The sequence below is a fragment of the Chionomys nivalis genome, chromosome 7 (genome assembly GCF_950005125.1).
Source record: "Chionomys nivalis chromosome 7, mChiNiv1.1, whole genome shotgun sequence".
NCBI classification, from domain to species: Eukaryota; Metazoa; Chordata; class Mammalia; order Rodentia; family Cricetidae; genus Chionomys; species Chionomys nivalis.
In genome coordinates, this window is record NC_080092.1 from 90,608,571 (window position 1) to 90,636,212 (window position 27,642).

The 27,642-nt window shown below is 37.7% G+C and overlaps 1 protein-coding gene across 1 annotated transcript in view; it reads right to left on the reverse strand.

The window, feature by feature from the left end:
- The window catches only part of LOC130878091 (ATP-binding cassette sub-family A member 6-like), a 66,003-nt gene extending 38,620 nt beyond the window's left edge, over positions 1-27,383 (reverse strand). Inside the window, exons 1-15 of the mRNA XM_057775872.1 lie at positions 27,286-27,383; positions 25,572-25,776; positions 24,254-24,412; positions 22,139-22,242; positions 21,244-21,470; positions 17,648-17,789; positions 13,924-14,109; positions 11,775-11,922; positions 10,311-10,479; positions 8,804-8,862; positions 3,031-3,141; positions 2,484-2,659; positions 2,161-2,280; positions 1,389-1,527; positions 744-834 (exon numbers count right to left, since the gene is read on the reverse strand). Of these exons, the coding sequence (XP_057631855.1) occupies positions 744-834; positions 1,389-1,527; positions 2,161-2,280; positions 2,484-2,659; positions 3,031-3,141; positions 8,804-8,862; positions 10,311-10,479; positions 11,775-11,922; positions 13,924-14,109; positions 17,648-17,789; positions 21,244-21,470; positions 22,139-22,242; positions 24,254-24,412; positions 25,572-25,776; positions 27,286-27,381 (2,132 nt within the window). The 5' untranslated portion in view covers positions 27,382-27,383. The remainder of the gene's footprint in view (positions 1-743; positions 835-1,388; positions 1,528-2,160; positions 2,281-2,483; positions 2,660-3,030; positions 3,142-8,803; positions 8,863-10,310; positions 10,480-11,774; positions 11,923-13,923; positions 14,110-17,647; positions 17,790-21,243; positions 21,471-22,138; positions 22,243-24,253; positions 24,413-25,571; positions 25,777-27,285) is intronic.
- Between the last annotated feature and the right edge of the window lie 259 nt (positions 27,384-27,642).

Consider the following 27,642-nt stretch of genomic DNA (forward strand, 5'->3'; position numbering starts at 1 on the left):
TAAAACAGCCCCACTGGTCAGCCTTACAGACAAGGCAGTGGTGACACACACCTTTAATCCTAGCAGTCACACTAATTTGCCATAGAAACCAGGCGGTAGTGGTGCATATCTTTAGTCCAGCCCTAGAGAGAAATATAAGATAGGAGGAGACAGCTCTCACACACAGTCTCACTCTGAGATTCCTGGAGGCAGGACTGTCATTTTGAACTGAGGCAGAAGTAAGAGCCAGTAGCTGGCTTTTTACTTTCCTGACCTTCAGGTTGAACCCCGATGTCTGTCTCTGGGTTTTTATTAATCATGCTATACAGAACAGCAAACTGGAAAGTGATAAAGTATTCCCATAGTGAACATAAGGCTTTGCTTTATAATTTTACTGGAGTTAACATTAACACAGATTACAAGAAGCCAAGAAATTAGACAAATTATTTACTAAACATTTCTCAATCCTTTTTGTCAGGATAAAGCTTGAGACCTGTTCTCTCTCAGAGACCACTATTAGAACACATATGTTGAGCTGGAGAGATGTCTCATTGGTCAGCAGAACTTGAGATTTCCAGAGGACCTGATTCCATTTCCAGCACCTGAGTCTGCTGGCTCACCACTGCCTACAACACCAGCTCAAGGCAACCCAGTGTCTTCCTCTGGCCTTCTCAAACACTGCCCCACGTGGCGCACACACACAACTAAAATAATAAAATAGTCTTTAAAAGTATCCATTTAATCTTTTCTCCAAAGTTCTTTACCTTAAGTGATATCCAAGACCCCATTTTCTCTTCAGAAACACAGAGGAACCTATGCATTTTAGACTCCCATTGGACATGATCACTTTTCTGTCTGAATAAACGGAAACAAATGTGAAAAAAATATTAGCAGTCCTTTCTTTTCTCTCCAGCAAAGGAAGCGGAGAAATGAAAGCTCAGAATTCCAAAGAAATGCTCTACGAGAAATAACTATTCCTGCTGCACATTTGAAATTTTGAAACATCTTAAAAATGATGTAATTGGATCTCCCAGGGCTAATCCTTTTAACTTTCCTCCAGCACTTTCTAATCAGGAAAATAGTGACCACTCCAGGTTACAGGTGAGTACAGCCTTTATCTGGATGATAAGGGACAGGCAGTAATTTTCCACTTAAACATATATTAAAGATTTGGGAGTTTAAGGAAACAGACAGATGATCTGAAAAACGTCATCATGAGTTTTCATTACTGGCTACAACCCAACAAATGGACAGCCACAGAGGAACTCCAGGACAGGACTGGATTCTGCTATCCTCTAGACTGCTCTGGAGTTGCAGTAATGAGAACAGGGTTCTTGCCCTAGGAATAAATGGGACATATAAATTTCCCAAAGTTTTCAACATGACACTGCAATACAAGGATCCGTTACCAGCCAGGATGTCTGCCTCGTCCATGAACTGAGTGCTGAAGAGAATCACACGATTTGCCCTGCGTTCCTTCAGGAAACTCCACACTTGCTGCCTTGAGAAGGGATCGAGTCCAACCGTAGGTTCATCTAAGAGCAAAATCTACAGAGGGTAAAGATATCCAAAGTAAGACTCCTCCAAGTTAACTGTTTCCACATAATAACATGGAAAATAATCACACATTGAGGCAATGGGGATGTTCTATCGGGAACTCACCAAGGCCAGCTGGCCGGGGTCTGAAAAAGCATGGGACAAAACCGGTCTCGCTGAACATAACAGACAATGAGGACTACTGAGAACTGAAGAACAATGGCAATGGGTTCTTGATCCTATTGCACGTAATGGCTTTGTGGGAGCCCAGGTAGTTTGGATGCTCACCTTAATAGACCTGGATGGAGGTGGGTGGTCCTTGGACCTCCCACAGGGCAGAGAAACCTGCTTGCTCTTTGGGCTGAGGAGGGAGGAAGACTTGATTGGGGGAGGGGGAGGAATGGGAGGTGGTGGCAGGGAAGAGGCAGAAATCTTTAATAATTAAATTAATTAATTAATAAAAAAAAAGAAAGAAAATAAGTAAAACACAACAAACAAATAAAATAGTGGTGTTTCATTGTATAGGCAAGCCCAGCGGGTTCTTGCCTGACACGCTACATTTAAAGCTCTGCCACCATTAGTGATAGAAAAGCACAGCTCTCACTTATGGAAAGCTCCTTTCTCCCCATGCATAATCTTACGTACTCGAGGGTCTCCCAAAGTGGCAATCCCAAAGGTGAGCTTTCTTTTCTGTCCTTCACTTAAATGTTCAGCAAGGTTATCCTGAATACTTTGCATGTCCAATTCCAGTATAATTTGTTGTACCTATGTGAGAAATACGCAAAGCTCAAAACACAAGACGATCCAAATTTTACAAATTTGACCATCCATTAAAGAAGGCAATCTTATAGGATTTCTTTGCTTCATTCCATTCATACATAGGTAGATAAGTGACTGAGAGAATTCGGTGGTTGTGAGTGAACACAGTGGATGGTTGGGAACTCAGGTAATTCAAGTAAACAGTTTACCTCTTGTTTTACACGCTGGGGAAGAATCCCTTTTATTTTAGCAAAGAGGGTGAGGTTTTCCTTCACAGTGAGTGCACCGAATTGAACATTATGCTGAGGACAAACACCAGTTATCTTTCTGATTTCCTTCAGGTCTTGCATTTCAGAGAGATTTTTATTGTAGACGGTGACTAATCCTAGAAAGTAGACGTTAAAATATTTTAATGTTAAAAAGGTAACATATTTCATTTATATTTGGAGATCTCATTCAATAAAAAAAATTGTGGCATAAGCTCATACATATATAAGATTACAACTTTGTGAACAATTACTATTCTTAGTATAAGTACATGCTATGCAATACATTTTCTTAGAGATAACACACAGTGATACTAGTGATTCCCATGAAATCTGGGAAGTGAGTAGTACATTGAAAATCATATAGTTCTAGAAAACAACTTTGATAAAGATTATATCCATCAAGCCATAGAATTTAAAATGACAAGCATATATCTACCCCTATTCTCTTATCAAATATCTTGTCTTTGAGGTATTGCTTTTTGCTTACCTGATGTTGGAACATATAATCCATTGAGGATATTTAGTAATGAAGATTTTCCTGCTCCACTGTGGCCCAGAACTGCTGTGATTTGACTTTCATATATATCAAAGAACAATCCTGTTTTCAGTAAAAGATATTACATTATCAATAACAGAGGATTAGGGTTAGTCCTACACATAGAACAAAACAACTGAATTTCATGATGAATTTATCAAAACTTTCTATAACACACTGAAGAACTATGGTAACTTAAATAATGCCACTGACGCATTGACATCAGTAAAATACATACAATATGGTATTACCTTAGAATCCAGACTAGCAGAAGTCTGGGATGGACCAAAACATTTAAAAAATAAAAGTTAATAAATTAGGGGCTGGAGAGATGGCTCAGCGGTTAAGAGCATTGCCTGCTCTTCCAAAGGTCCTGAGTTCAATTCCCAGCAACCACATGGTGGCTCACAACCATCTGAAATGAGATCTGATGCCCTCTTCTGGCTGCAGGCAGACACACAGACAGAATATTGTATACATAATAAATAAATAAATAAATATTTTTTTTAAAAAATTAATAAATTACTTTTTAAATTAATAATTTTTAAAAGATGAATCACTTAGCCGGGCAGTGGTGACTCACGCCTTTAATCCCAGCACTCGGGAGGCAGAGGCAGGCGGATCTCTGTGAGTTCGAGGCCAGCCTGGTCTACAGAGCTAGTTCCAGGACAGGAACCAAAAAAGCTATGGAGAAACCCTGTCTCAAAAAGAAAAAAAAAAAAAAAAAAAAAAAAAAAAAAAAAAGATGAATCACTTTAAAAATGTTGCTTGGGATGTGGTGGAATATGCCTTTAATCCCAGCATTTAGGAAGCAGAGAAGAAAGGAAGATCTCTAAGAGTTTTAAGCCAACCTGGTCTACAATGAGATTCCAACAGGACTTCCAGGTGTACAGAGATATTGTCTCAAAGAAAACAGAACAAAACCAAAGAAAAACCATGGTGCTGCACAATGAAAAATATACATTAGCAACTCTATATTTGTGTTTTGTTTTTCTTTAAAAATTTTGAGAAAACATGTAGCTGTGTAGCCCCGACTAGCCAGGAATATTGGTTGTTTTCAAATTTTAAAAAAAAGTATATAATACGGGTCAATGAGGTGATCAGTGGGTGGATAGAGGCTCACGGTGAGGAAGTCTAGCAACCTGAGTTTTATCTCCAGAACCCACGTAAAAATGGGTTCCAGTTCCAGAAAGTTATCGTCTCCTCTCCACATTAATACTGTGGTCCATGTGCCCTCCTCCATAAATGCATCACACACATGTGCACACACACACTAATTAATTAGCTAGCTAAGAGATAAGTTAAATACAATGAAATAATGATACATAGCATTTTCAAGGGCAAGAGGAACGTAGTGTTGGTTGCCCTGGAACTGATCCTAGTCACAACAATAATTAAAACTCGGTTTCCTCATCAGCAACGTATGAGAAAAATAATTTGACCTTCATAAAATTAAATATAAGATTTTTTCACATAAAGCTCTTAGCATAATTCATAATATACCTAAGTGCTTAATAGACTGTTTATTACTATCACTGTTTTAAATATGTATAGATTATAAGCATGGGTTTTATAACTTTGGAGGTAAGTGATTTAAAGTATGAATCAGGAATCTTTAAAATCTTTTCGGTGATTCTGCTCATATAAACCAATCTTCAGGAGACAGTGATCTTAACAGACATTGAGCAAATATTCATTTCAGTATTTTAGGACAGTGAAGGCTTAGAAATAAGGTAAATGTCAGGCATTGGTGTGGCAGCTGCACTCACTCTGTTACTCATACAATGCAATATTATTTATTATTAGCCACAGAGATTGTAAAACCAAGTTCTCGATGGTGGTCCAGGATAGCCACAAGGAGCAGTTGCAAGAAGAGAAAGCCTAGAGAAAGGAATGCCCTTCTGGATTTCAGTGAGCAATTCCATGTGGAAACTCTCCAATTAGAACATTTGTATATTATTTATGTCTTGACACCCAGTGCTTTAAATTTTTAAAGTGCTATTGACTGTAAAAATGGAAGAAAAATTTGAAGACATTCAAAAAATGCTGTTTGTGACTCTGGTAAGTGCCAAGGTAGTTCATAATGTGCTCTGAAATTTTAAAAATTTAAAATTGCTTCAATACATCCTGAGCCAAACTTAAGAAGAAAATGGAAGATCTGGGTGGTATTTAATTAATGAGGGCTTTTGAGTATCAGCCTCCAATTCTCCTTCAGGGTTCAGAGAGAATGTTACGGCAAGCAAAGGCTTGGGATCTGAGAATAGAAAATAAATCTCTCACTCGGTATTTTTTCATGCCAGTTTCTTTATTGTTATTTCTCTATTGTAATTCTTCTATCTGATTTCTAATTCCTAGCAGTTTATTCTTCTTCTATTATAGAAACTCTTCTCCTTCAGGAGCCTTCAAACAATAAAGAAAATACAAGAGTTACCTCCTCATTGGAGCACATTCTTCGGGTAAGTGATGAGGGAGCTGAGCCACTGACATGACAACATAAGGTCCCAAGGCCATAAAAGCAAGAGCATGACCAGGGGGCACAGTGCCCAACGACAACTCTGAGACATAGGTCTATGATTAGTAGACTGGTAAGCAAAGAATTGGCATGCTTTCCTTAGTAACTTTGGTTGGACATCTGTGGCTCTGACCTTGTACATAGCTGTAAGGTTTCAAACTTATGATCTATTTGCAAAAAAAGTCTTGAGTCTAGTTTGAGCTTGCTCCAAGATGAAAGTGAGCTAATTGTGTGCAGTTAGTCTGAGCAAAAGAACAAGGCAGGCTATTAAGTGTCCATAGTTCTTGTGGGACAAATAGACCCAGTTATGAAGCATGTCATATATGTATGTATAAAAACTATATAGCTAAATGAAAAGTCATCATCTTGATCACACACAGATATATGTGCCCAGCAGATGGACTATTTTCTGGAGATAACCACAAAAGCAGTGGGGAAACACCCAAAGCTTCTAGGGAAAAAATGCAGTGGCACATGAGAGAAATTACAGACACCAGCAACGGGGTTCAGAGACAGTGCTCCTCTAAACCTTGCTAGACAGGATTGTCTCCATCAGAGTATGGAGGGTCAACACCTGAATTACCAGTTGCCATATGCTATATATTTCCACAGCCTCTGACATTTAATGAAAAAAAATCAAGGTATAATAAAATTGTTCACATATACACTGAGTCCTCCAAGATACAATCTCAGAGGAATAAATAATACTAAGAAGTGTGCAGTTGTTACACAATGCAGATAGAGTAGGACATAAGTTGGGCTTACGATCATCTATTTTAGCTTTGGAAGACTCGGTCTTTTGTAAAACACACGTCTTACTTTATTTCCTTATATATTTATTTTAGACAGGATCTCACTATGTAGGCCTGACTAGCCCAGAACTCTCAAGGAAGACCACACTGAGCTTAAACTCACAGAGATCCTTTGGCCTTTGCCTCGCAAATGCTGGGATTAAAAGTGAGTGCTAACCAAATGAAACATCATTTGGACAAAACGGCAGCCTACAGAATGGGAAAATATTTTTACCACCCCACCCTGAATAGAGGACTAATATCCAAAATCCATAAAGATCAGGAGTGGAGGAAGAAGGGAGCTGAGGTTAAGAGAGGGAATGTGGAGAAAGACAGCTAGACTTGAGGGACGTTTTAGGGGTGGTATAGAAACCTACTGCAGTAGAAACTTCCTAAAATATATAAAGGTGATCCTAATGAAGTCTCCAAACAATGAGGGAGACAAAGTCCCAGCTGACCACCTCTTGTCACCAAACAAAGCTTCCAGTACTAGGACTAGGTTACATCCAATTGAGTTGGGTCAACACGGTCCCATAGAAATCTCCAGAACAACCAAGGCTGTTGCCAAGACTATCAGTTGCTCTCCACAAACTGACAGCAAAGTCCTATTGCTGAAGACAACACCAACACAACTCACTGAACATGGAGAGGTCAAGCTGGTGCCTACATAGAACCTTCACCTTTATGGTCTAGTGTCTTTGGTACGGAAATGTACTCTATAGGCTACCAAGAGAGAAATATAAACACCAACCCAGACACAAAGTTTTTGATCTACAATCGGCTCTGCCTGTAAAATATGCTAGGGCCATGATGGCTCAAAGCTTGTGGGAGTTACCAACCAATATTCAATTTGACTTAAGACCCATTCCATGAGATGGAACCCATACCCAACACTGTTTGGGTGACCAGAACCAAGACTAGGTAGCCCAGAGACTTAGAGTAAAACCCAAATAATACTGGTCTAAAAAAAGAACATGAAACAATAAAATGGCTCCTAATGATAGTCTATTATATTCATAGATTAGAGAAGCTTCTTCCTTCAGCAGATGGGAGCAAATACAGATATCCACATCCAAACACTATGTAAAGAGAGAAAACTTGAAACACACCACTCTAAATGGGATATCTCCATCAAATCTTTCCCCTCAGAGCTCAGGGAGCACGAAAGAATACAGGAGGTGGAAACAGTGTAAAAGTCAGAGGGGGCAGAGGACACCAAAACAAGGCCTTCTAAATCAACTGAGCAAAAACCATATGAACTCACAGAATTTGAGACAACAGACATAGAGTCAACATGGGTCAGGTCCTCTGCGTGTATATTATAACTTTCAGTTTAATATTTTTGTTTTGTTGTTGTTGTTGTTTTCAAGACAGGGTTTCTCTGTGTAGCTTTGGAGCCTGTCCTGGAACTAGCTCTTGTAGCCCAGGCTGGTCTTGAACTCACGGAGATCTGCCTGCCTCTGCCTCCTGACTGCTGGGATTAAAGGTGTGCACCACCACCACTGCCCTCAGTTTAGTATTTTTATAGGTCTCTGAATATGTGAATGAGTGGGTCTCTGATTCTTGTGCCTTCTCTTAGGATTCTTTTCTTCCGTTAGTTTGCCTTGTCCAACTTCAGTGTGATGACTTGTGTTTTATCTTACTATATTTTATTTTGCTACATTTTGTTGTCATCTCTCGGAAGGCTGTTCTTTTATAATAAGGAAAAGGGAGTAGATACAGATGGGAGGGAAATGGAGAGGATTTGGGAGGAGAGAAGGAAAACCATATTCAGGATATATTATGTAAGAAAAGAAAACTATTTTTGATAAAAGAAAAGAAGAAAGAAAATAAATGTGCCACCACACTCAGCCTAAAAAGAATTTTTTAATAAAAGCAACTATACCTACAAAATGTAGCTATTATGTGATAACTTGTTTAATGATTGTTATATAAAACTATATATGTTAGAATATTTAATATTATAATATGCTTAATCATAAAAATTAAAAACTGTCATAAGATACCGATTTGCTAGTTAAATTCATTGTCAAAAGTTTCATTAGTCTTGTTTTGGTTGACTAATACATTATTAATTGAACTATGCAAATTCTATGACTATCTAAAAATTTTTATCAGATTCTAGCATTCTTCCCTGACACTACAAATACAAAAATGTGTTTGAAAGCCATTGTAAAAAGCAAAATAATACTATATTTTTCACAGTATGATCATATTCTTGTAAACTAATAAATTCATGAAATATCTGGAAGGATTTACAATAAAGTCTTAATGATTGTTAATGTTCAGATGGCAGAGTTAGGCCACTTGTGTTCTTACTTCTTTTTCCTGTTTTATTAGTATATTTACATTTTCATTCTGAAAGCTTCCTGGGTTTTAGTATTAATAGTTAAGTCAAGTAAAGAATGAATATTTTTTTTACCTTTCAAAGCCTCCACTTTTCCAGACTTCCCTTTATATTCTTTTTTAATATTTCTTATTCTGAAATAATAAAGAGGCACTTTATATTAGCCAATACGCACAGGTAAAAATAGCACAGACAGATATCAGTGGATGTAAAAAATACTTTACAGCAAATAACATGTGATATAACTTGACTGCTCATAAACACAAATAATTATTTTCGTTAGTTGTTTCATCTGAAATAGAAAATAAATGAGACTCTCTAGACTCAGTATCAGACTCATTTTGTCTCTGTCTGTCATTTGGCTTTAGTCTCACGTTAACATTTATACAGCAAATACAGCAATATGATTATTAAGGAGCAATAAATAAAAGTTAAAAGAGATTACATCTCATCAGAAATTTTATTTAAGACTGCCTTTGTATAGTATGATGTCCATTGGCCTTACATGTCCTTTAAAGCTGGTCTTTGTCAAGTTTCAAACACAGGACATAGGCTGAGGTGCTTATTTAACAGATCAAAGCTGGATCTGGCTCAGGTTCTCCCAGCATCCCTCAGTCCCTACCAGTTACAGGGTGTGGCTCGCATACCCTGCCCTCTACCCTGAACTCTCCAGCCCAAGGGTTGGGCTGGCCTTCCCCCGGAGACTATTTCCTAAACAATCCAGACTTTTTGTTTACCTGCCCTTTTGGACCTTAGGCCACCTGGCTGCTGCACCTGGTTTCCCTGTCTCTCTTCTCCTCTCCCATCTCTCCAGATGGCCCAGCTCAGTCTGGTCAAGTCCACTCTGGACTCCCCCAGATGTCCCTGGCTCTGGCTATGCTCTTCCCACATACTGACAATAAATGTGCTTCTCCAGCAAACCTAGGAGCAGTCATGTCCTTTCCTTTCCTTTCTATTTTTTTTCATTCCACCTTTAATATTCATTTTAATAAAGAAACTTCTGATCTTTTCCAGATTTCAGAAGTGAAAGAATCATTTGATTTGGGGGCAGACATTCTTTTGTTTTTCTGGAAATGTTCAAACTTCTGCCCTTTTACCACATAACATTTTCTTTCTCTGCCTTTTATACATCCAATTTCTCTGCCTTAAAGGACATTCACTCAGGCATGGAGGCATATGCCTGCAATTCCAAGTACTTGGGAAGAAAGAGAAACAGAAGTTCAAGGTCATTTTTGATTTATAAACAGAGTGTGTGGCCAATCGGAGTTGTACGGAGATCCTGTCTCAAAAAAAAATAATAATAATAGCAAAAGAAAAAAAGTTTTAATACAAATCTAAAAGATAGAAGCAGGAAGTCAGACAAGATAAGACACGGTTAGACCATATAGAGGTAATCCAAGGGAATTCCCCTTTCAAGAAGCACATAAGAGAAACTGATGATTGCAATGGGGGGTGAATGGTTCAAAATGATGTTTACAAAGACAAGGCTTTCCTCTTAGGTGTTTATTACACACCCGCGGATAGGTCGATTGACAGTTCTTTAGCTGTCTACTCATATTAGCACAGCTCCCAATGTGCTTACCTGATGGCTTCTTTTCCTTGGTATTCAGGAGCCACAGGCTCAAAATAATCATCGGAAGGGAGCTCGGGGTCTACGCCTCTCTCGATGACCTGGTGGCTACCGGTCTTTTGTCGGAAACAAGATGACAAATTCAAGCAAAACAGTGGAGAATACCGGCGCTCTTCCCCATCTGATTAGTCAAGAACAAGATCAGATCAGCATAGTGAATAAAGAAGCCTTGCTCAGAAAAGATGAAACGCTTTGAAATTTCAAACACCATGTAAATTTTTTCCTTCAAACTTCCTATTCTTCAGAAGAAAACTGATAAACAATGAAAATTTAAAGTAACATTGCAAAAATTAATATAATAGAACTTTCAACAGAATATAAATCAAATAATTTTTTTAAATGTAATCTCAAATATATCAATGAGGAGAGGTGAAATAAAATGTTTTTGAAACACAATTATTAATAGGGCACATAAAAAATTACAGATATGTTTATAAACTTAAATAAGTTGACCATGCCAAAATAATTGAACATGATACTGAAATCTGCAAATCCATATTTGTACATGAATGAAAAACAACACATGCATAAATTATTTTTCCAAGACGAACACAATATTGTAAATTTTTTTATTAATACAGAAGATATTAGATATAATTTGTTATTAAGAATCTTCGTAAAGAAGCCAGAAAAAAAATGAACCATGGGCATACAAATAAATACTCATAAATATGTACAACAACACCAGGTATTATCAAAGCGGGGGAGCTATTATAAATTAACAATGCAAATAAAGTCATGTGCAGAAATGTATGTGAAGGAACTTTGGGCTTATGTGAATTCCACGATTATTGGCAAGATAAAGAAAAGTCAATGCACAATTTATATATATGCAAGTATAAATAAAACATGAAAATGCTGAGAACAAGGACTAACAAATACTTATTAGAAAATGTCTCTACAGTGTAATGGCCTATTCCTAGCCAAACCAAAATAAGGACTAATGATTGTTTTTGAAGTTTGCTTCTGAAGTGCTTTGTAATGTTTGATTTCCTTACCTGCATATCGCCACTGCCCTCAGACTCGACTCCCTAGTGCTCTGTCTTGTCCACCCAGACACGTTGGCCTCACCCTATGACCAGTCCACCTGTTCCTACTCTCATGGTCTCTTTTTTCATTTTCAGGTTGTTCTGAGACAAATTCTTACTAGCACTCTTTCAAAATACTTTGAAGGATAATTTAAAAAGCAACAAAACTTAATTAATATATAATTGTGTTTGAAATTTAATTATATAATGATGCTATTGTTTTACTATTAGAATAATTTTGCGTAAATATTATCTACTCTATAACTAAATTAATCAGATGAGATTACACACTTATTCTTACCCCTAAAGATATTTCAATATTATCTTAAGAAAAGCTTTTCTATGCAATCAATAACTGAAAAGTCAGAGAAATTCCATTAATACTTACAGAGCAAGATTTTGTCAAAATACAATGCCAGAAGCAAGTAGAAAAGCCCATCAAAAGCCAATATGGAAAATGTCACTAGTATTGCATATGATTCTCCTGAAGGGTCAGGAAATACTACACCATTCAAGTCATACTCCAGGAAAATAATCTAAGATTCAAACAAAAGTTAAAATAAATTCCTAAACTCATAAATAACATGGCACCAATAATTATTAGTTTGCAAGTTAACTTTTTAAAGAAATATTTTAATGAAGGCAGAGTAAATAATAAGCACTATACAAGTAAACAAAGCTGCAAGACTGAGTCAACATTTGAAATAAATCAATATAATTCTGCATGGACCAGAATGAGTGGGGGAGAGATAATGAGATGTCTCTATGAAACACAATGTATAGTAGCAAAATGCTGAAAGTTTCCTTTGCTTCCACTTCTAGTCAGTGCTGGGCAAGAGCTCCATAACTGCACAGTAAGTCTAGGGGCTCACAACCACCTGCAACTCCACCTCCAGGTGATCTGACGCCCTCTTCTGGGCCTGTGTGCCCTGCACACATATGTACAAAATAAAAATAAATAAACCTTTTTTCTTAAATCTCTGTTCATCAAAGGAATCACTAAGAAAGGAGAAAAGCCAGCAATAACTTGTGGGAAAAGTCTGCTATACAGAAAATGTAGGAAATTGTTATAAGTAATAAGGAATACAGAGAAGTTCGTGGAAATGGGAAAGAAAAATCTGAATAGATAATTTTCAAAAGAAAAACACAAGAAGATATTACATGAAAAGCATCTAATTTTATCAAAAGCATTCAGTTTTATCAAATGTACAAAAATATAAATGGATGAGCACAATAATAAATCACATATTCATTAGAATGGCTAAAATTTAATAATAACAAGTGTTGGTGAAGACTGAGGAAAACTGGAATCTTCTGGCATCAGTTTTGTTAAGTCAAATAAAGTAACCATTTTAGAAAGTATTTCTTGACAATCATGAGTTTCAAAGTTTGTATACACTAGTCCCAATATATGACTCCTACGTACACAGAAAACAGATTAAAGAATAATTGTAATAGCTTTACCAAAATCAAACCCTGGAATTCTACTCTATTATAAAAAAAATATATAGGTATACAATAAGATGGTACATAGCACTATCCTGTAGTTATATACAAGACCATGCATGACACCTAATAGCGTAATACTGAGTAAATAACATTAATTTTTTAAAATATATTTTGTCTCTTACATAAATTTAAATATGAATTAAACAAATGATTAAATTTCACAAATAATTAAATAAAGTGTTGCTTACATAAATTTAAATACGGATTAAACAAATAATTACATTTCAAACCCCAAATGTGGCTGGAAGTAAACAGCAAGAAAGTAATTTTCATAAAATGGATGCACGTTGAACGATGGTATATATAGAGATGTTTTACAATGAACACAGGATTCTATCCCTTTAAAAGTTCATAAGTACACTGATGGACTATATGAATTTTGCTGTACTATGTACTTACATATTTAAATATTTTCATAATTAATTCATAATTTACACAATAAAATGATGGGGGAGAGTCTTCTGTTTTGTGTTAATTTCATTGGTTAAATAAAGAAAGTGTCTTGGCCCTTTAATAGGACAGAAAATTAGGTAGGCGGAGTAGACAGAACAGAATGCTGGGAGAAAGAAGCTGAGTCAGGCAGTCGCCATGATTCTTCCACTCCAGACAGACGCAGGTTAAGATCTTCCCTGGTAAGCCAGCTCGTGGTACCACACAGAATATTAGAAATGGGTTAGATCAATATGTAAGAGCTAGCCAATAAGAGGTTATAACTAATGGGCCAAGCAATGTTTAAAAGAATACAGTTTCCGTGTAATTATTTCGGGTAAAGCTAGCCGGGTGGCGGTGGGAAGCAACCCCGACACTCCCTCTACTACAATAAAATGTTTTAAAACAGGTTTACACAGAAGTTTTAATGAACTAGCAGTTTTTATTTCAGTTTTTATTTAATGGCAATTTTTTATGATGTTGCAAATTTAGCAGGAAAGTTACTCTGGTAAAAGCTCTTGGTTAAGGACCGAGGGGACTAGAAAGGGATGTCAAGTGTTAATTCCTCTCTAAGCAACAGCGATAACCTGTGTTTTTACCTTAGCCATCCCAGAGGTGAAGGCGAAAGGGCTGAAAATGCTCAGAATCCATTCCAGAGAAGTGGGGAGTTGTTTGTTAAGTACAGTGAACCCCACACACCCCCAAAGGAGGGTAAAGAGAAATACAATCAGATTGGTGAGGATAGCTTTCTGAAACAAAACAGCCATCAGGAAGGTTACAGCTATCTGGAAGAGAAAAGACATTAGCGGTCGTGAGTCACAAAGCTGCAAAGCCATGCTCATGGCTCATACAAGGTATTATCAAGGGGAAAGGGAGAGGAGTGTGAAGCTATACCAACTGTGCTCTGCACTCTCTTAAAAAAATAAAATCCATACATGTCCTACCCATTTGTTAGGCATTTCTTTCTACAGAAGAGATAGGGAAAGTTGAATGATAATCCAAGAATCGGGTAGAAAAACAATGTTGGGGAATTAAGCAAAGCTAAATTAGTGTACTGAGGAAAATTATCCATCTACACAACTTCTGTAGATATCATCCTAGGGGATAAGAAAATACAGAAAGTACTGTGTAGAGAAGGATGGGGAGGAAGATGGGCAGGAGAAGAGGTGAGAAAATAAAGAAAAACTCAAGGGGCTGGGAACTGCTATGTGGAAAATGTCAAGAATAAATCAAACAGCAGAGGATATCTGCCTCTATGGAAATGTTACCACAAATCCCACTAATTTGTTTAATAATATGTGTTAATAATTATAATAAGCATGATTCAAATCATATATGGCACTTTCTTTAAATCCTTGAGCATTTTAAGAGTTAAACAAAATTGAGCTCTTCTTTCTCAGTGTTCCCCTAAATCCAATACTCCGATCTCATCCCCAGCTCTGCAGCAGAACACATTTGGCAACTGTGGCTGCCTCCCATGCACACACACCAACTCGCATCTCCTGTCCATCCCGCAGATTTCCCTTTTCTAACCTTCTCCCACTCCTTGTTACTGTATCCTGGATCTTGGCTCCAACAGGCACCGCCTGCTAACCTAAGGGCTGCTCCTACCAGGACAACAAGTAGGCTGAAGGAGAACCCACTCCTTATCTGCTGCTCCAGAGATCCAATCCCCCTTGTCAGAAAGGCTAAGATCAACAACACACATGACAGCTTATGTTGGTAAGGATGTAGACCAAGGGGAACATGCCATCATTGCTAGTGGGCCTGTAAACTTATGCAGTCACTATGGAACTCAATACAGTAGTTCCTCCAAAAATTAGGATTTGAGCTATCTCAAGACCTAGCTATCCCAACCGCTCTTAGGCACTACCCAAGGGAAGCTTCATCCTACCACGAGGACAATTGCTCAATTATGTTCATCGCAGCTTTATTCTTAATAGTCAGAAATTGGAAATAACCGAAATGTTTTTTAACAGAAGTATAGATAAAGAAAATGTGTGTTTACGCAGCTGCTAAAAAAATGAGATCATGAAACTTTCAAACAAATGGGTGGAACTAGGAAAAAAAGTATCCTAGTGAGGTAACGCAGACCCAAAAAGATAAGTACTGTATGTATTCATTTATAAGTGGTTATTAGCCATTAAGTAAATGATAACCAGGCTACAATCCATAGACCAAAAGAGGTGTGGGGGTATGCATGGATCTCCCCAGGAGGGGGAAACAGAGCAGATTTTGTATGCAGACTGGAGGCAAGTGTGGACAGGAACTAGGGTATGAGGGAGGGTGGAGGCAGAGGCTGCAGACAGATGCCTGGAACTGCAGGGCATTTGAAGGATGGGAAACCTGGTACAGTCGAAAGTTTCTGGAATTATATGAGGGTGATTCTAATGATGTTTCCTAGTAATGGGGGATATGAGTCTCAACTGGCCATCTCTTGTAACCTGGTGAGGTTCCAGTGGTGGGACTGAGTTGTTGGCTAAAGGGGGTCCCATGGAAATCCCCAAACAACCAGCTGGGGCTCAGACAAAGGGTTGCATTCTGCAAATTGACAACAGGGGTCCATTGCTGAAAACAACACCCATACAACTCACTGAAAATAGAGAAATGGAGCTGCAGCCTACACGGAGCCTTCAATCCTATGTTCTAGTCACTTTGGTGTGGGAAGGTGCTCTGCAGGCTACCAAAAAAGAAACACAGACACCAACCCAGCTACAAAACCTTTGAACTACAATCTGCCCTGCCTGAAAAATATGCTAGGGAAACAGTGGCAAAGAACTTGTGGTAGTAGCCAACCTACATCTGATTTGACTTAAGGCCCACTCCACAAGACAGAACCCATATCCAACACTGTTTCAGTAACCAAGAATCAGAGACCAGGTAGCCCAAGGACCTAGTGCAAAAGAAAACATTATTGGTCTAAAAAATATTCAATAATATGACTCCTAATGATACTCTGCTATACTAATAGATCAGTGCCTTATCCAGTTATGATCAGAGAAGCTTCCTCCTGCAGCCGATGAGAGTGGGTGCAGAGACTCACAGCCAGACATTACTCACAGAAAGTCTAGATGAGAGGTCTCCATCAAATCCCTCTCCTCAGAGCTTAGGGAATCCCCTGGAAGAGGAGGCTGAAAAATTGTAAGAGTCAGAGGGGGATGAAAGATACCAGGAGAACAAGGCCCTCTAAACCAACTAAGCAAGGTGCACGTGAGTTCAGAGACTGAAGCAGCAAGTTGAGGGCCTACATGGGTTTGCACCAGGTCCTCTGCACATTCATGATGGCCTTTAGGTTAGTATTTTATGGGAATCCTGGGTGTGAGAATAAGTGTGTTTCTGACTCATGTGCCTGCTCTTGGGAGTCTTTTCCTCCTGTTGGGTTGCCATGTCCAGATTTGATATATTTTTTGTTTCATCTTATTATACTTTAATTTATAAGGTTTAGCTGTTATCTCTTAGAAGCCAGTTATTTCCTAATGAGAGACAGAAAGGGAGTGGATCTGGAGGGGTGGGGTGGTGGTGAGGAACTGGGAGAAGTAAAGGAAAGGGAAATTATAATCAGGATATATTGTATGAGAAAAGAATCTATTTTGATAAAAGAAAAAATAGAAGGAAGAAAATGTTCCTTGCTTGTGTCTAATTCATATTAGAGATACACAAGGCGGTGGAAGTAGCACCTCAATGAAGCTTGAGACTTCCCAGAGGCTTTTTTCCCTGATAGGAGAGCTACTCTAATGATCATAGTTAAACCAGTCCACAGAGTAGCTGTATAGCAGCCTTCCCTCCTTCTACTCTTCCCCTCCCTTTTTCTTACTTTAACTCTGGGTATTAATGTATTATCTTCACTTGCATCTACTGAAGATGCAACATAAAGTTGAAAATTTACCTCCATGAGACCAATGTTGATCACCATGATAAAATAAAGAGTAAACTTGAGCAGTAGGATTAGTTGCCTAGCAAGATATTTTTTACTCATTAAAGGCAATTAAAAGATTCACAGTTAAAATCCTGAAATACCTCAAATAAAAGATTTTATGAAAAAAATTTTTTGATGCACCATCTCATTATGGATGCACAAAACTTCTTAGGAAAAAAAGAGACCCAATTTACTTGGATTTACATTATTTTCAAATATCTATTAAAATGTTCTCAAGCAAACACATGTGTATCCATGTGCTCAGGCACACATACACACAAACACACACACACACCACATCACACCAAACATGAAAAAGTGCCTTTCTAACCTCCTAGGAAATTAAAGTTTGCTACTCACAGCTATGATCTAATGTGTAAAAGGTGATAATAAATGTATGCACTTACCAAAGATAATCCATATAAGAAAAAGAGTGTGAATATGACAGGGAAACCAGTCATCACTATAATTTGGGCAGATGTTATGATAACTGCAATGAATATGGAAGTAATGAAGATGAAGCCAACATAAATTAAGCCCCAGGACAGCCTAAACAAAGACAAAAAACCATTTAAATTATTTAGCCTTTTAAATAAATGTTTTTACATCTACAAAAGCATCTAAAGAACAACTCTGTTACTCTTGTATGTGTACCCTAGTTTAATCACTATGATGTTGATAATATAGCTGAAGTTAATTGTGTATGCTCTTCTTCGTTATAACTCTCCGTCTTTCCCCCCTAAGGTAATCTTTTGACAAACATCCTGCTTATGAATCTGATGCATTCTGATTGCCTTTACCACACAATAATGGGAGGTGTCAAATATTATTATGGCATCAACCAATGGAAAAGATGTCACAACCAATTAAGTGGCTATAAACCAAAGTATGGCCTTGCTGGTACCTGAAAGCCAGGTTTCCGTATGCATCCATTACACAAATACTATGAACATATATAAACTCTATGGTTTATGCTGTGTAGATACATGTAACTTGTTTTTATCAATCAACGTTATCTATTACATATAGAGTTTATTTATTTCATTGTATTAATATATTCTAGTGTTCTTCTGACCTTAGATAAATGTTTCCTATTTCTCTTTGCTATAATGGTGCCAAGAATTTTATTACATTCGTTCTTATGTAGATGTGGAAGATTATCTCTAAAGTGAAATTACTAAATCAAAGTTTATGTCATCAGTTTTATTAGATATTACCAAATAACCCTACCTGTAAAACTGGAAGGAGATATAACAGCTGATGGTCAGTCAAATGTCAATCAAATGCCTCTACAGGCATCAGGAGCTTGAGCATCTCTGCAGGCAACACTACCACTCATTAAAGAAGACTAAAAATGCACAACTCGACTGAGAATATCACATACTTCCTATTCCTATTACTTCTTTACTTAAATGGATGGAAGTTATGGCATGTGAAAAGTCACAAAATAAGCAATTAACCAGACACAAATGTAATTGCAGCCATTATTCTGCCCAGAGTTCTTTTCTTTGTTTAAAATTGAAAGATTAATAAGAATTCATCTCCTACAGAATGTAGCAAAATATGCATGCTTTACAACAGTACACCCAAGTAAAATATGTTAGCTGGATTTACTGTTTATTTAGTTTCTAACCTCATATCATTATAATGAATTGGCCTATGTTAGAAATATCAGCATTTTTGAAAAGTGTAACATATTCTGTGAATTTACTTCTTTTTAAATTTATTTTTATTGAGCTCTACATTTTTCTCTGATCCCCTCCCTGCCTCTCCCCTCCCCTTCAACTCTCCCCCAAGGTCCCCATGCTACCAATTTACTCAGGAGATCTTGTCTTTCTCTATTTCCCGTGTAGATTAGATCTATGTATGTCTCTCTTAGTGTCCTCATTGTCGTCTAAGGTCTCTGGGATTGTGATTTGTGGGCTGATTTTCTTTGCTATGCTTGAAAAACACTTATGAGTGAGTATATGTGATACTTGTCTTTCTGAGTCTGGGTTACCTCACTCAAAATGATGTTTCCTAGCTCCATTCATTTTCCTGCAAAATTCAAGTTGTCATTATTTTTTTCTGCTGTGTAGCAATCCATTGTGTAAATTACCACATTTTCCTTATCCATTCTTTGGCCAAGGGGCATTTAGGTTGTTCCTCTGAATTTACTTCTTAAGTACAGCATGGGACTACTTTAAGTGTGATTGAAAAGCAACAGTATAGAAAAATTATGAAATAAAGATATTAAAATAATTACTTAAAAGGGGTATAGGGGTGGAGTTAGAGAGGCAATAGTAATGAACTTATATAAACCTTCTTACTTGCAAAGCAATACAAACATACTTTTAAAAACAATCATTACATTTCATATTTATGGCATTAGTTGAAGTCATATTTATTTCCAATAGATGTGTGATACTTGGAAAAGATATTTCCAAAGCATTTTCTTTCTTAATTCTAAGGATATAGCTATCAATTCATCTCTCCAGATTTTAATTGATATGCATACTTAGAGTCATCCTGAAAAATGACATCATAATGTTTAGTCTCTCTTTGGTCTGATGTCAGCCTGACTGGCATCTCCCTAATATGAGATGACCTTAGGCATTCTGCCCCAGACTTGCGCTTGGGCTGAAAGGAGACCCCTTCTATAGAAGTCTACTCTCTCCTCTCCTCCCTCCTAACAGATTTGCATGACAGGATACACACTCACTCTTTGATTGTTACCAATGCTGCCATACAAAATTTCCTCACTTTTTAAAGACCTGGTTTCCTCCTTGTCTATGTCCTAATCCATATACATTAGAACTAAGATTATCTCTGTTTGTAACTATATTCTACACGGAAGGAAAGATTTCTAGACAATAATTTTACTTCAGGGAACCCATTACTAGATTGTTCAATCAATAATTATTCATCCAATCCATTTACTTTTACCATTCCACACCCAGAGTTTCTGTTTTTTTGTGGAGGGTTTTATTTGTTTCTGTATGCTTTAAGTGGTGTTTGTTTGAGTTTTCATTAGGTTTGGTTTATCAAGAAGGACCTCGGTGCCTCTGTAGCCATTACAGGTAAGCCAGAAACTCTACGTCTTCCAGGATCCACCTACCCAGTGCTGAGATTATACACCTGCATGGCCATGCCCAACCAAGTGCTTTCTTGATTTCAGTATTATATAGAGAATTAACCTCGAAGAATCAATATCAAAACACATCATGTTTCCTCTGAGCGCATAATTTTTCTTTTGATCTGATAATATGTATTTTGTTGCTGATACCAAACTCTTCTATGTTTTAGCGGAGTTGAGACGTTATTTTATTTGTATTTCTATCTCTTTAAACTCTTCCACTGTTTTCCTAGATCTTCATTTCTATGGAAGTGGTTACCTTTATTATGTCACAAATACATAAAGAGATACATCCCTGTATACATACAAACATATGCATCTATTTCAAAATGACTTTAAAGTGTTTGTTGGGTGAGGCAAGGTATGAACATTAATATGTAGCTCAAATGCTGTTATTAAGTCATTCCTAAACACCAGTCTATGTTATGTCCTGGTCATAATACTCCACTTAATACAGCATTTACTTACTTCAAAACATCCCTGGCTAGCCAAGTCAATGAGCACAACAGACCCTTTACAAGACTGTTGTCTTCACATAAGGAAGTGTGGAGATGTCCCCTCATAACTAGGATTGATCGGGCAGAAAGGCCATTCTGTATTCCTGAGGCCCTGCTCTGACATTCGTCATCTACCGGACACTAGATAGCTCATTTATCCTCAGTCACAGACTCAACAATAGTGTCCCTATCGTAGAGGCTGCATAGGAAAAAGTCAGAATTAAGAGCATGTTCAATGAGTTACAGTTATAATCTTCCATGGAAGATTTAACAAAGACTAAACCTAGTAGTCAGAGCAAAAGAACAAGTAGCACCACATATCAAATTTAAACTGCGAAATTATAAAGCAAAAATAACACTTCCACTGGTCTGTGATTGCTTTATGACTCACCAGAATGCCGAGTCTTGTAGACCCATCATTCTCATCAGTTCCTTAGACTTTTTCCTCTCGTTGGTAACATTGCGTGATATAAAATATACAAATGAGGAGAAATAAAGCAAGCAGAATACAATAAAAAACTCATACTGAAAAGTATCTTTAGTAATGAAAGGTAATGTCTTCATGTTTATGGCATTAACGGACATCAACTTCTCCATCACAGAACGATTTGTTGTGATCTAGAGAGAGACAGAAGCAAACAGAAATGAAAGGGCATCAATCGACAAAACTAGGGTAAGCGTTGGAGACCGCACTCATGTCGTTCTCCGAGCTTCATGCTGTGGTCTAATAACACTGGGTGTCCCTGTGAGACGAAACTGGGTGTATTGTTTTGCGGGCTTCTGTGAACCATTTTGGAACTGGAAGTGTTAAACCAAGCGGTCCCTTCCTTGTCTAAAAATCTGAGTTTACATACTTGCTCGTTTGACTGTGCCCCTCTATACTGCTTTTGGAAACTTCATCCTCGCTGCAGGATGAGAGGTAGGATCTTTGGGGAAGTAAGTAAGCCATGGGGCCCCGCCCTCATGGTCAGATGCGTGACTCATCAAAGGGTTGGCAAGTGTTTCTAATGTGCAATTTGTCCCTTTGCTCTCCTGCAAAGTGAGAACACAGCGCTCTTCTTCTCTTTGACCTTTCATCCCTCCTAGACGGTGACAGCGGAGAAATGAGCTTTGCGAGGCCACACTTCAGAACTGGGAAAAATAACTATGCTCTTCATAAATTACCCAGCCTTGGGGGCTTAGTTATTGCAGGCCAAAGGAACTGTGACATTCAACTTTCATTAAAAATTTTGATGCCTCTGAAATGAATTATCGTAGCCACTAGAACTTTTCAGTGAAGCACTCACTTCTATGATGGCGGCATTGATGGCAGTTTGTAAAGGCACAAATCCTCTCTTCCAGTATCTGGACAATGAACAGGAAACATCGCCTCGCATATCCCAGCAATGAGCTGTAAGCACAAGGAAAAGTAGAACCATCATGATGGGATAAGCGCAGATTGGGAATAAGGAACAAAAACCTAAGAGAAAACGATTGAAACTCCACCAGTCAGGATTCTAACCTCATAGAGTGGTGCAAACCTGAAATCCTAGCAACCAGGAGGCTGAAGCAGGAGAATGGTGGATTTCTAGGCCAGCCTAGGCTATATGGTGTGATCCTGTCTCAAACCAAGCAAGCGAACAAACCAGCAAGGTAGTTCTGAGAAGAGGCAAATATGGTAAGATGAAGGGTATGTGGTTTAGAAAAAAAGCAGCTTCTTGCTCACACACCACGAGACTAGCAAGAGAGCAATCACCAGCTTCCTGAGACATGACAAACAAGGTTTTAGGGTTTCTATATTAAAGATACACACACACACACACACACACACACACACAGACACATTTCTGTGTCTAATAGCTTGGAACTTCCCTAAGGTAGGATGTGTGTTCATGAGAAGAAACTTATCCCAAATAACCTGGACTCAATTATCATAGTAAAATGCACATCTCCAGGTAGGAAGTGGAGGTGCCAACGAGATACAGTGTTTGAAATCTTGTGACAAGTTACTGCACAGACATGTAAGGACTAAGACAAAGGACCACAGCCCTTTCTGGGGGAGAAACAGAAAACGAGGTGCACTACCTATATTCTGGTAGTCTCGGGAATTTTCTTCCCAACGTTTTCCCGTGGCCTCGCCTGTGCTGGAGCATAAGAATACATTTTTTACTCTGTACTTGAGTGTCTCTAGATAACCCTTTTGCTGCTACGGGTGACAAGATCCGCATATCTATGACAATTTTACTTACAAAGGCCACTTCTCCCTTGGTCCTAATCTACTTAGAAAGTGATTTCATCCTAGAGGGGTCTCTGAGCCACCATAAATATCTAAAGTAGCTCTATTGTGTTTATTATCTTATTTGTATATCCTTTTTTAACCTCCAGTCCCTGAAAAGAATAATTTTATTATTATTATTTTTTTTTTTTTGAGACAGGGTTTCTCTGTAGCTTTAGAGCTTGTCCTGGAACTTGCTCTGTAGACCAGGCTGGCCTTGAACTCACAGAGATCCACCTGTCTCTGTCTCTCAAGTACTGGGATTAAAGGCGTGCACCACCACCACCCGCCAAAGGGATTCCTACAAACAAGCTCCATGGTTTCTATTCGCTGTGCTCTTGAAGAACTCAGTGAAGAATACACAGCCCGCACTCCACATTGACTAGTAGTAAAGAACTGATTCCAGAGGTTACGCCGGTTTTATGTTAAGTGGCTTTTAACCCACAAGCCTACCTCCTTTTCAGTGTCTCCACTATCATCTAAGCGGCCATCAGGTTTCATTGCCTTCTCCCTGAACTTCTTGCAACTTGAATCTTCTGGGCTGAATCAGGAGCTCTCTCTTCACTTGGACAACTCTCCGTCCACATGCTTCCCTGATTAAAGTACTTCCACGACTATCCAATGGCCTAGGTTTCCAAGATGCCACACAGGACCTAGCCCTTATGCAACTGCAAAATCATTCTCCTCCGCATCCCATTGGCTTTTCATGCTCTTCTTCCAGCTGTTATAAGATGCTCTCATAGGCTTTTACCCTAATGAAACTTAGTATCTTCAGCTCCTCACACTTGCTGTTCCTTTGGTCTTATTTTAAAAGTTACTTCTCTAATCCAACAATCAAGAATCTTGGATCCAGTTACCAAAAGTACTCGCCCTTACCACTAGCTATTCCACGCTTGTCTCTCCTAATCAATGACTGCTCTACCCAGCATTGAAATCTGATCATTCCTTACAACTGTGAGCTCAACAGAGGTGCGCTCAACTATTCTGCAGTGCTGTGAAATAAACGTCTACAATTAATATAACAGTAACAATCAAATGTTAGTCTGTTTTCTCCTATGAAACTGAAAGTATCTGTTGCCCAGCCCTACCTGTTCCTCCTGTTGAAAACACAAAGACTGTCACAAGAATATTTCAAATGAAAAGTCACCTAATACATCTTCTTTCAAAAATGGATATCCATATGATAGAAATACTTCTAACTTGTAAGAGAAGGTGTCATTAAATATGATTCCAAGAGCATGGGGAAGATTCTTCAGAAGCATATTATCCAAGTACTTCTCACTTGGCAACCCAATGATTCTCGCTCCTGTGAGGAATAAGGCGAAAACGGATATACTGGGTTGTACAATATTTCACCAAAACAAAATGCGATATTAGACTGAGCCATGTTTTTATAGACATTCCCACTTAAACTAAACAAACTAAAAGGCAACCTAGAAAATATTATTTTACTGTTTCAAATCACAGAAAACAATCGTGTATCGAAATTAAAGGTTTTAATAAGCCAGGTGGCAGACGGGGGACAAAGCCCACCTTGCTGTTTGTTGAGGGTAAGAACAACCTACTGTTGTTGTCACTATACCCTGAGGGTTCCAGAATCCCTCCTGAAGCAAAACCTGACAGGATTTTTGTCTCATGCAGAAAGAAAATATCAGATTCTAAATAACCAGAAATGTCATTAGTTAGAAATCGAATATGAAATAATAAATAGCCAGACTACACCCAGGTTGCTCACAAATGAAATATGTGTTTTCTTAGTCTTGGTTACAAAACGGGCCTTATTTAAACTCAAAACCTTCAAAGGGGGCTGGAGAGATGGCTCAGCGGTTAAGAGCACTGCCTGCTCTTCCAAAAGTCCTGAGTTCAATTCCCAGCAACCACATGGTGGCTCACAACAATCTATAATGAGGTCTGGTGCCCTCTTCTGGCCTGCAGGCATACACACAGACAGAACATTGTATACATAATAAATAAATAATTTAAAAAAAAACCTTCAAAGGTTTTGCATTCTATGCTGTACATAAGAAAGAATATCACCTTCAGATTACACATCATTAATGCTCATACTTATGAACTTATTATTAAATAGCCATATATAATTACTTATATTTTTAACAAGCTACAAATCTCAATAATTGGATATCCATGCTAAAAATATATACGTACCTCAATAACTACATTTCTCAAGATGCTAATTTTCAATTTGCATTTTTTAAAGCTTCAACTTATGGAGGCCTATAAACGTAGGCTCATGTTTTGATAGGCCCCTAACAAGCTGAAAGAAGTTTAAGATATTGTTGTAAAAGAAAAACAAAAACCTAAGAAGATTATATGCTATCCTGATGCTTGAACTTATTAGAATGATGTTTTACTGTAGCTTCAAACTAGCATGTACACATCTTATTAAAAATTATGAATCGATAAGACCAATAAGGCTAAGTCTTTCTTCCCATTGGCTTATTTACCTTTCATAGAGGGAGAAAAGGTTGTTTTATTCATTATCTGTTGGGTTATGTTAGAGACTGGTGTATAAAGAACCATTATAGAAGATCCATTAAATTCATCTAAACTTCCAAGATCCTGAGGTGGGACTTCAGGGAGCTGCATATTTTCTTTGAAAAATGAAAACTGCGCCATATACAGTCCTATAATAATTGGGATGCCCCATTCCTATAAAAAATTAAGAGAAAAAATAATAAGGCTAGATATAGTTCTCTTCAAGTTGGTCAATACCAAAGAACTTTGAAGACAAGTTAAAATTTTCCATATAATATAATTTCTCATTGCTGTACACTCTTCTGAGAAAAAAATTAACTAAAAACAAATTCCGAGTTAGTGGCCACATGTATCACTCTCTGATCTAAAGCTTTGCATTAAATCATGAGTGATTTCAGTGGTCATCTGGAAACAATGGGATACCTAACTTTGAAAATCTTGATTGCCTGGAAAATCAATTTTAGACATAAGGCACAAAGTGGGAAATCACAATGTTTCTTGCTAGTTGTCGTATTTTTATTAGAAACTAAACAGAATAAGTAGAAACTGAGTGACAGATACTCTCTAGTGAATCACCATTAGCAATAATTTCCTCCTTTTTGATATAATGCTAGAACACACTTTTTTCAAGCAATTGAGAATTCTTTAATGCCCAAGAATACCTTTCGCTACTCTGACTGCCATATAGGGGGAAAATGAACCAGTAACCACAAAGCACTCTGAAAACAATGTAGAAAGAGAAAATACAGTTGAGTTTTTACATCGACAGTTATTTCAGGATACCAATGCAAGAACTGATCTGGACAAATCACTTATGTCCTTGTCTTTGGGATTTACTTCTAGTTACTGACACCTCCTGTTCACTTATTGAAAGTGACCACACTGAGTTAATATAGTGTGAATCAATTTGAAAACTGCAGGTTTTAAGTAGAACAGACTCTTAACATACAAGTGCAAGAGGAAACAGGTGTTTGAGCATTTATGGCAAGTGAGCAGACATAGTACGTGTCACAGTTAGTCCTGGTTGGACTATACTCTCAGTCTCAATTCCTTTTCTTTGTGCTATCAGTACTTCAGCAGAGGTTACCAGAGTCCGAGGAGACAGCGGAGTCTCTAGAGGAAGGAGCCTAGGTGCCTGGATGAACAGAAATAGCCTTATTCCCACTCAGCCTGCTTCTCTTCTACTACTGACTGTACTGAAAACAGTGAAAACTGGATGCTTGATATGCATGAAGCCACCGGAACTTGCGCCGTTCACCACTACTCAAACAATCTGCTGTGCACAAACCAACAAGGGTGTTCCTTTGTAATCCTTGAACAGAATCTCTATATAGAAAATCAAAAGGTTTTAATATACAACAATAAAGTTAAGATTTCTCAGTTTATACTTATCAATCTGTATTATGTCTTGGCTCCCAATGTAGGATACGTGATCATATAATGTTTGTCACAATCATCATACAATTAAATTTTTACTTTATCTTTTAAAAAATGTTCTAATTTTAGTCTTTGTAATTCTATGGCATTGGTCACAGACCTTTATGAGTTTCTCAATTAAAAAATATAGCTAGAAATAGCAACCTTAGAAGTAATGAATCTAGTCTGTTAAGTATAATGCAATCTTTGAAATAATTGGTCATGGAAAGCAGAGTTCCAAGGAAAGGGTAAAATGTCTTCACATACCAAGAAGCTCTCCCTTCTCCCTCTCCATTTCTTGAGCAGATTCTTGTGCAGAAGGGCGCAGGTTTGCTGATACACACTCATCTCCTTCACATTCATCCCACCTGCTCATTAGGTGAACAAACAGTAAGTGAGCCAAAGGCGTAAGGATCATTGAAGAAAGTTTCATGACTGTATTTCTGATTCAAATATCTACCACACGTAATAACTGTCATGAAATGCTGTGAAATATTGTTGCGACAATTTGTGATGAATTTTTTTACTTCAAACCCATTCGCTTTAAGGTGTTTGGAGGAATGGGTGACGGTGGGATGTCACACTCTTACAATAAAACTGAACATTCTAATTGGAAAAAAATGT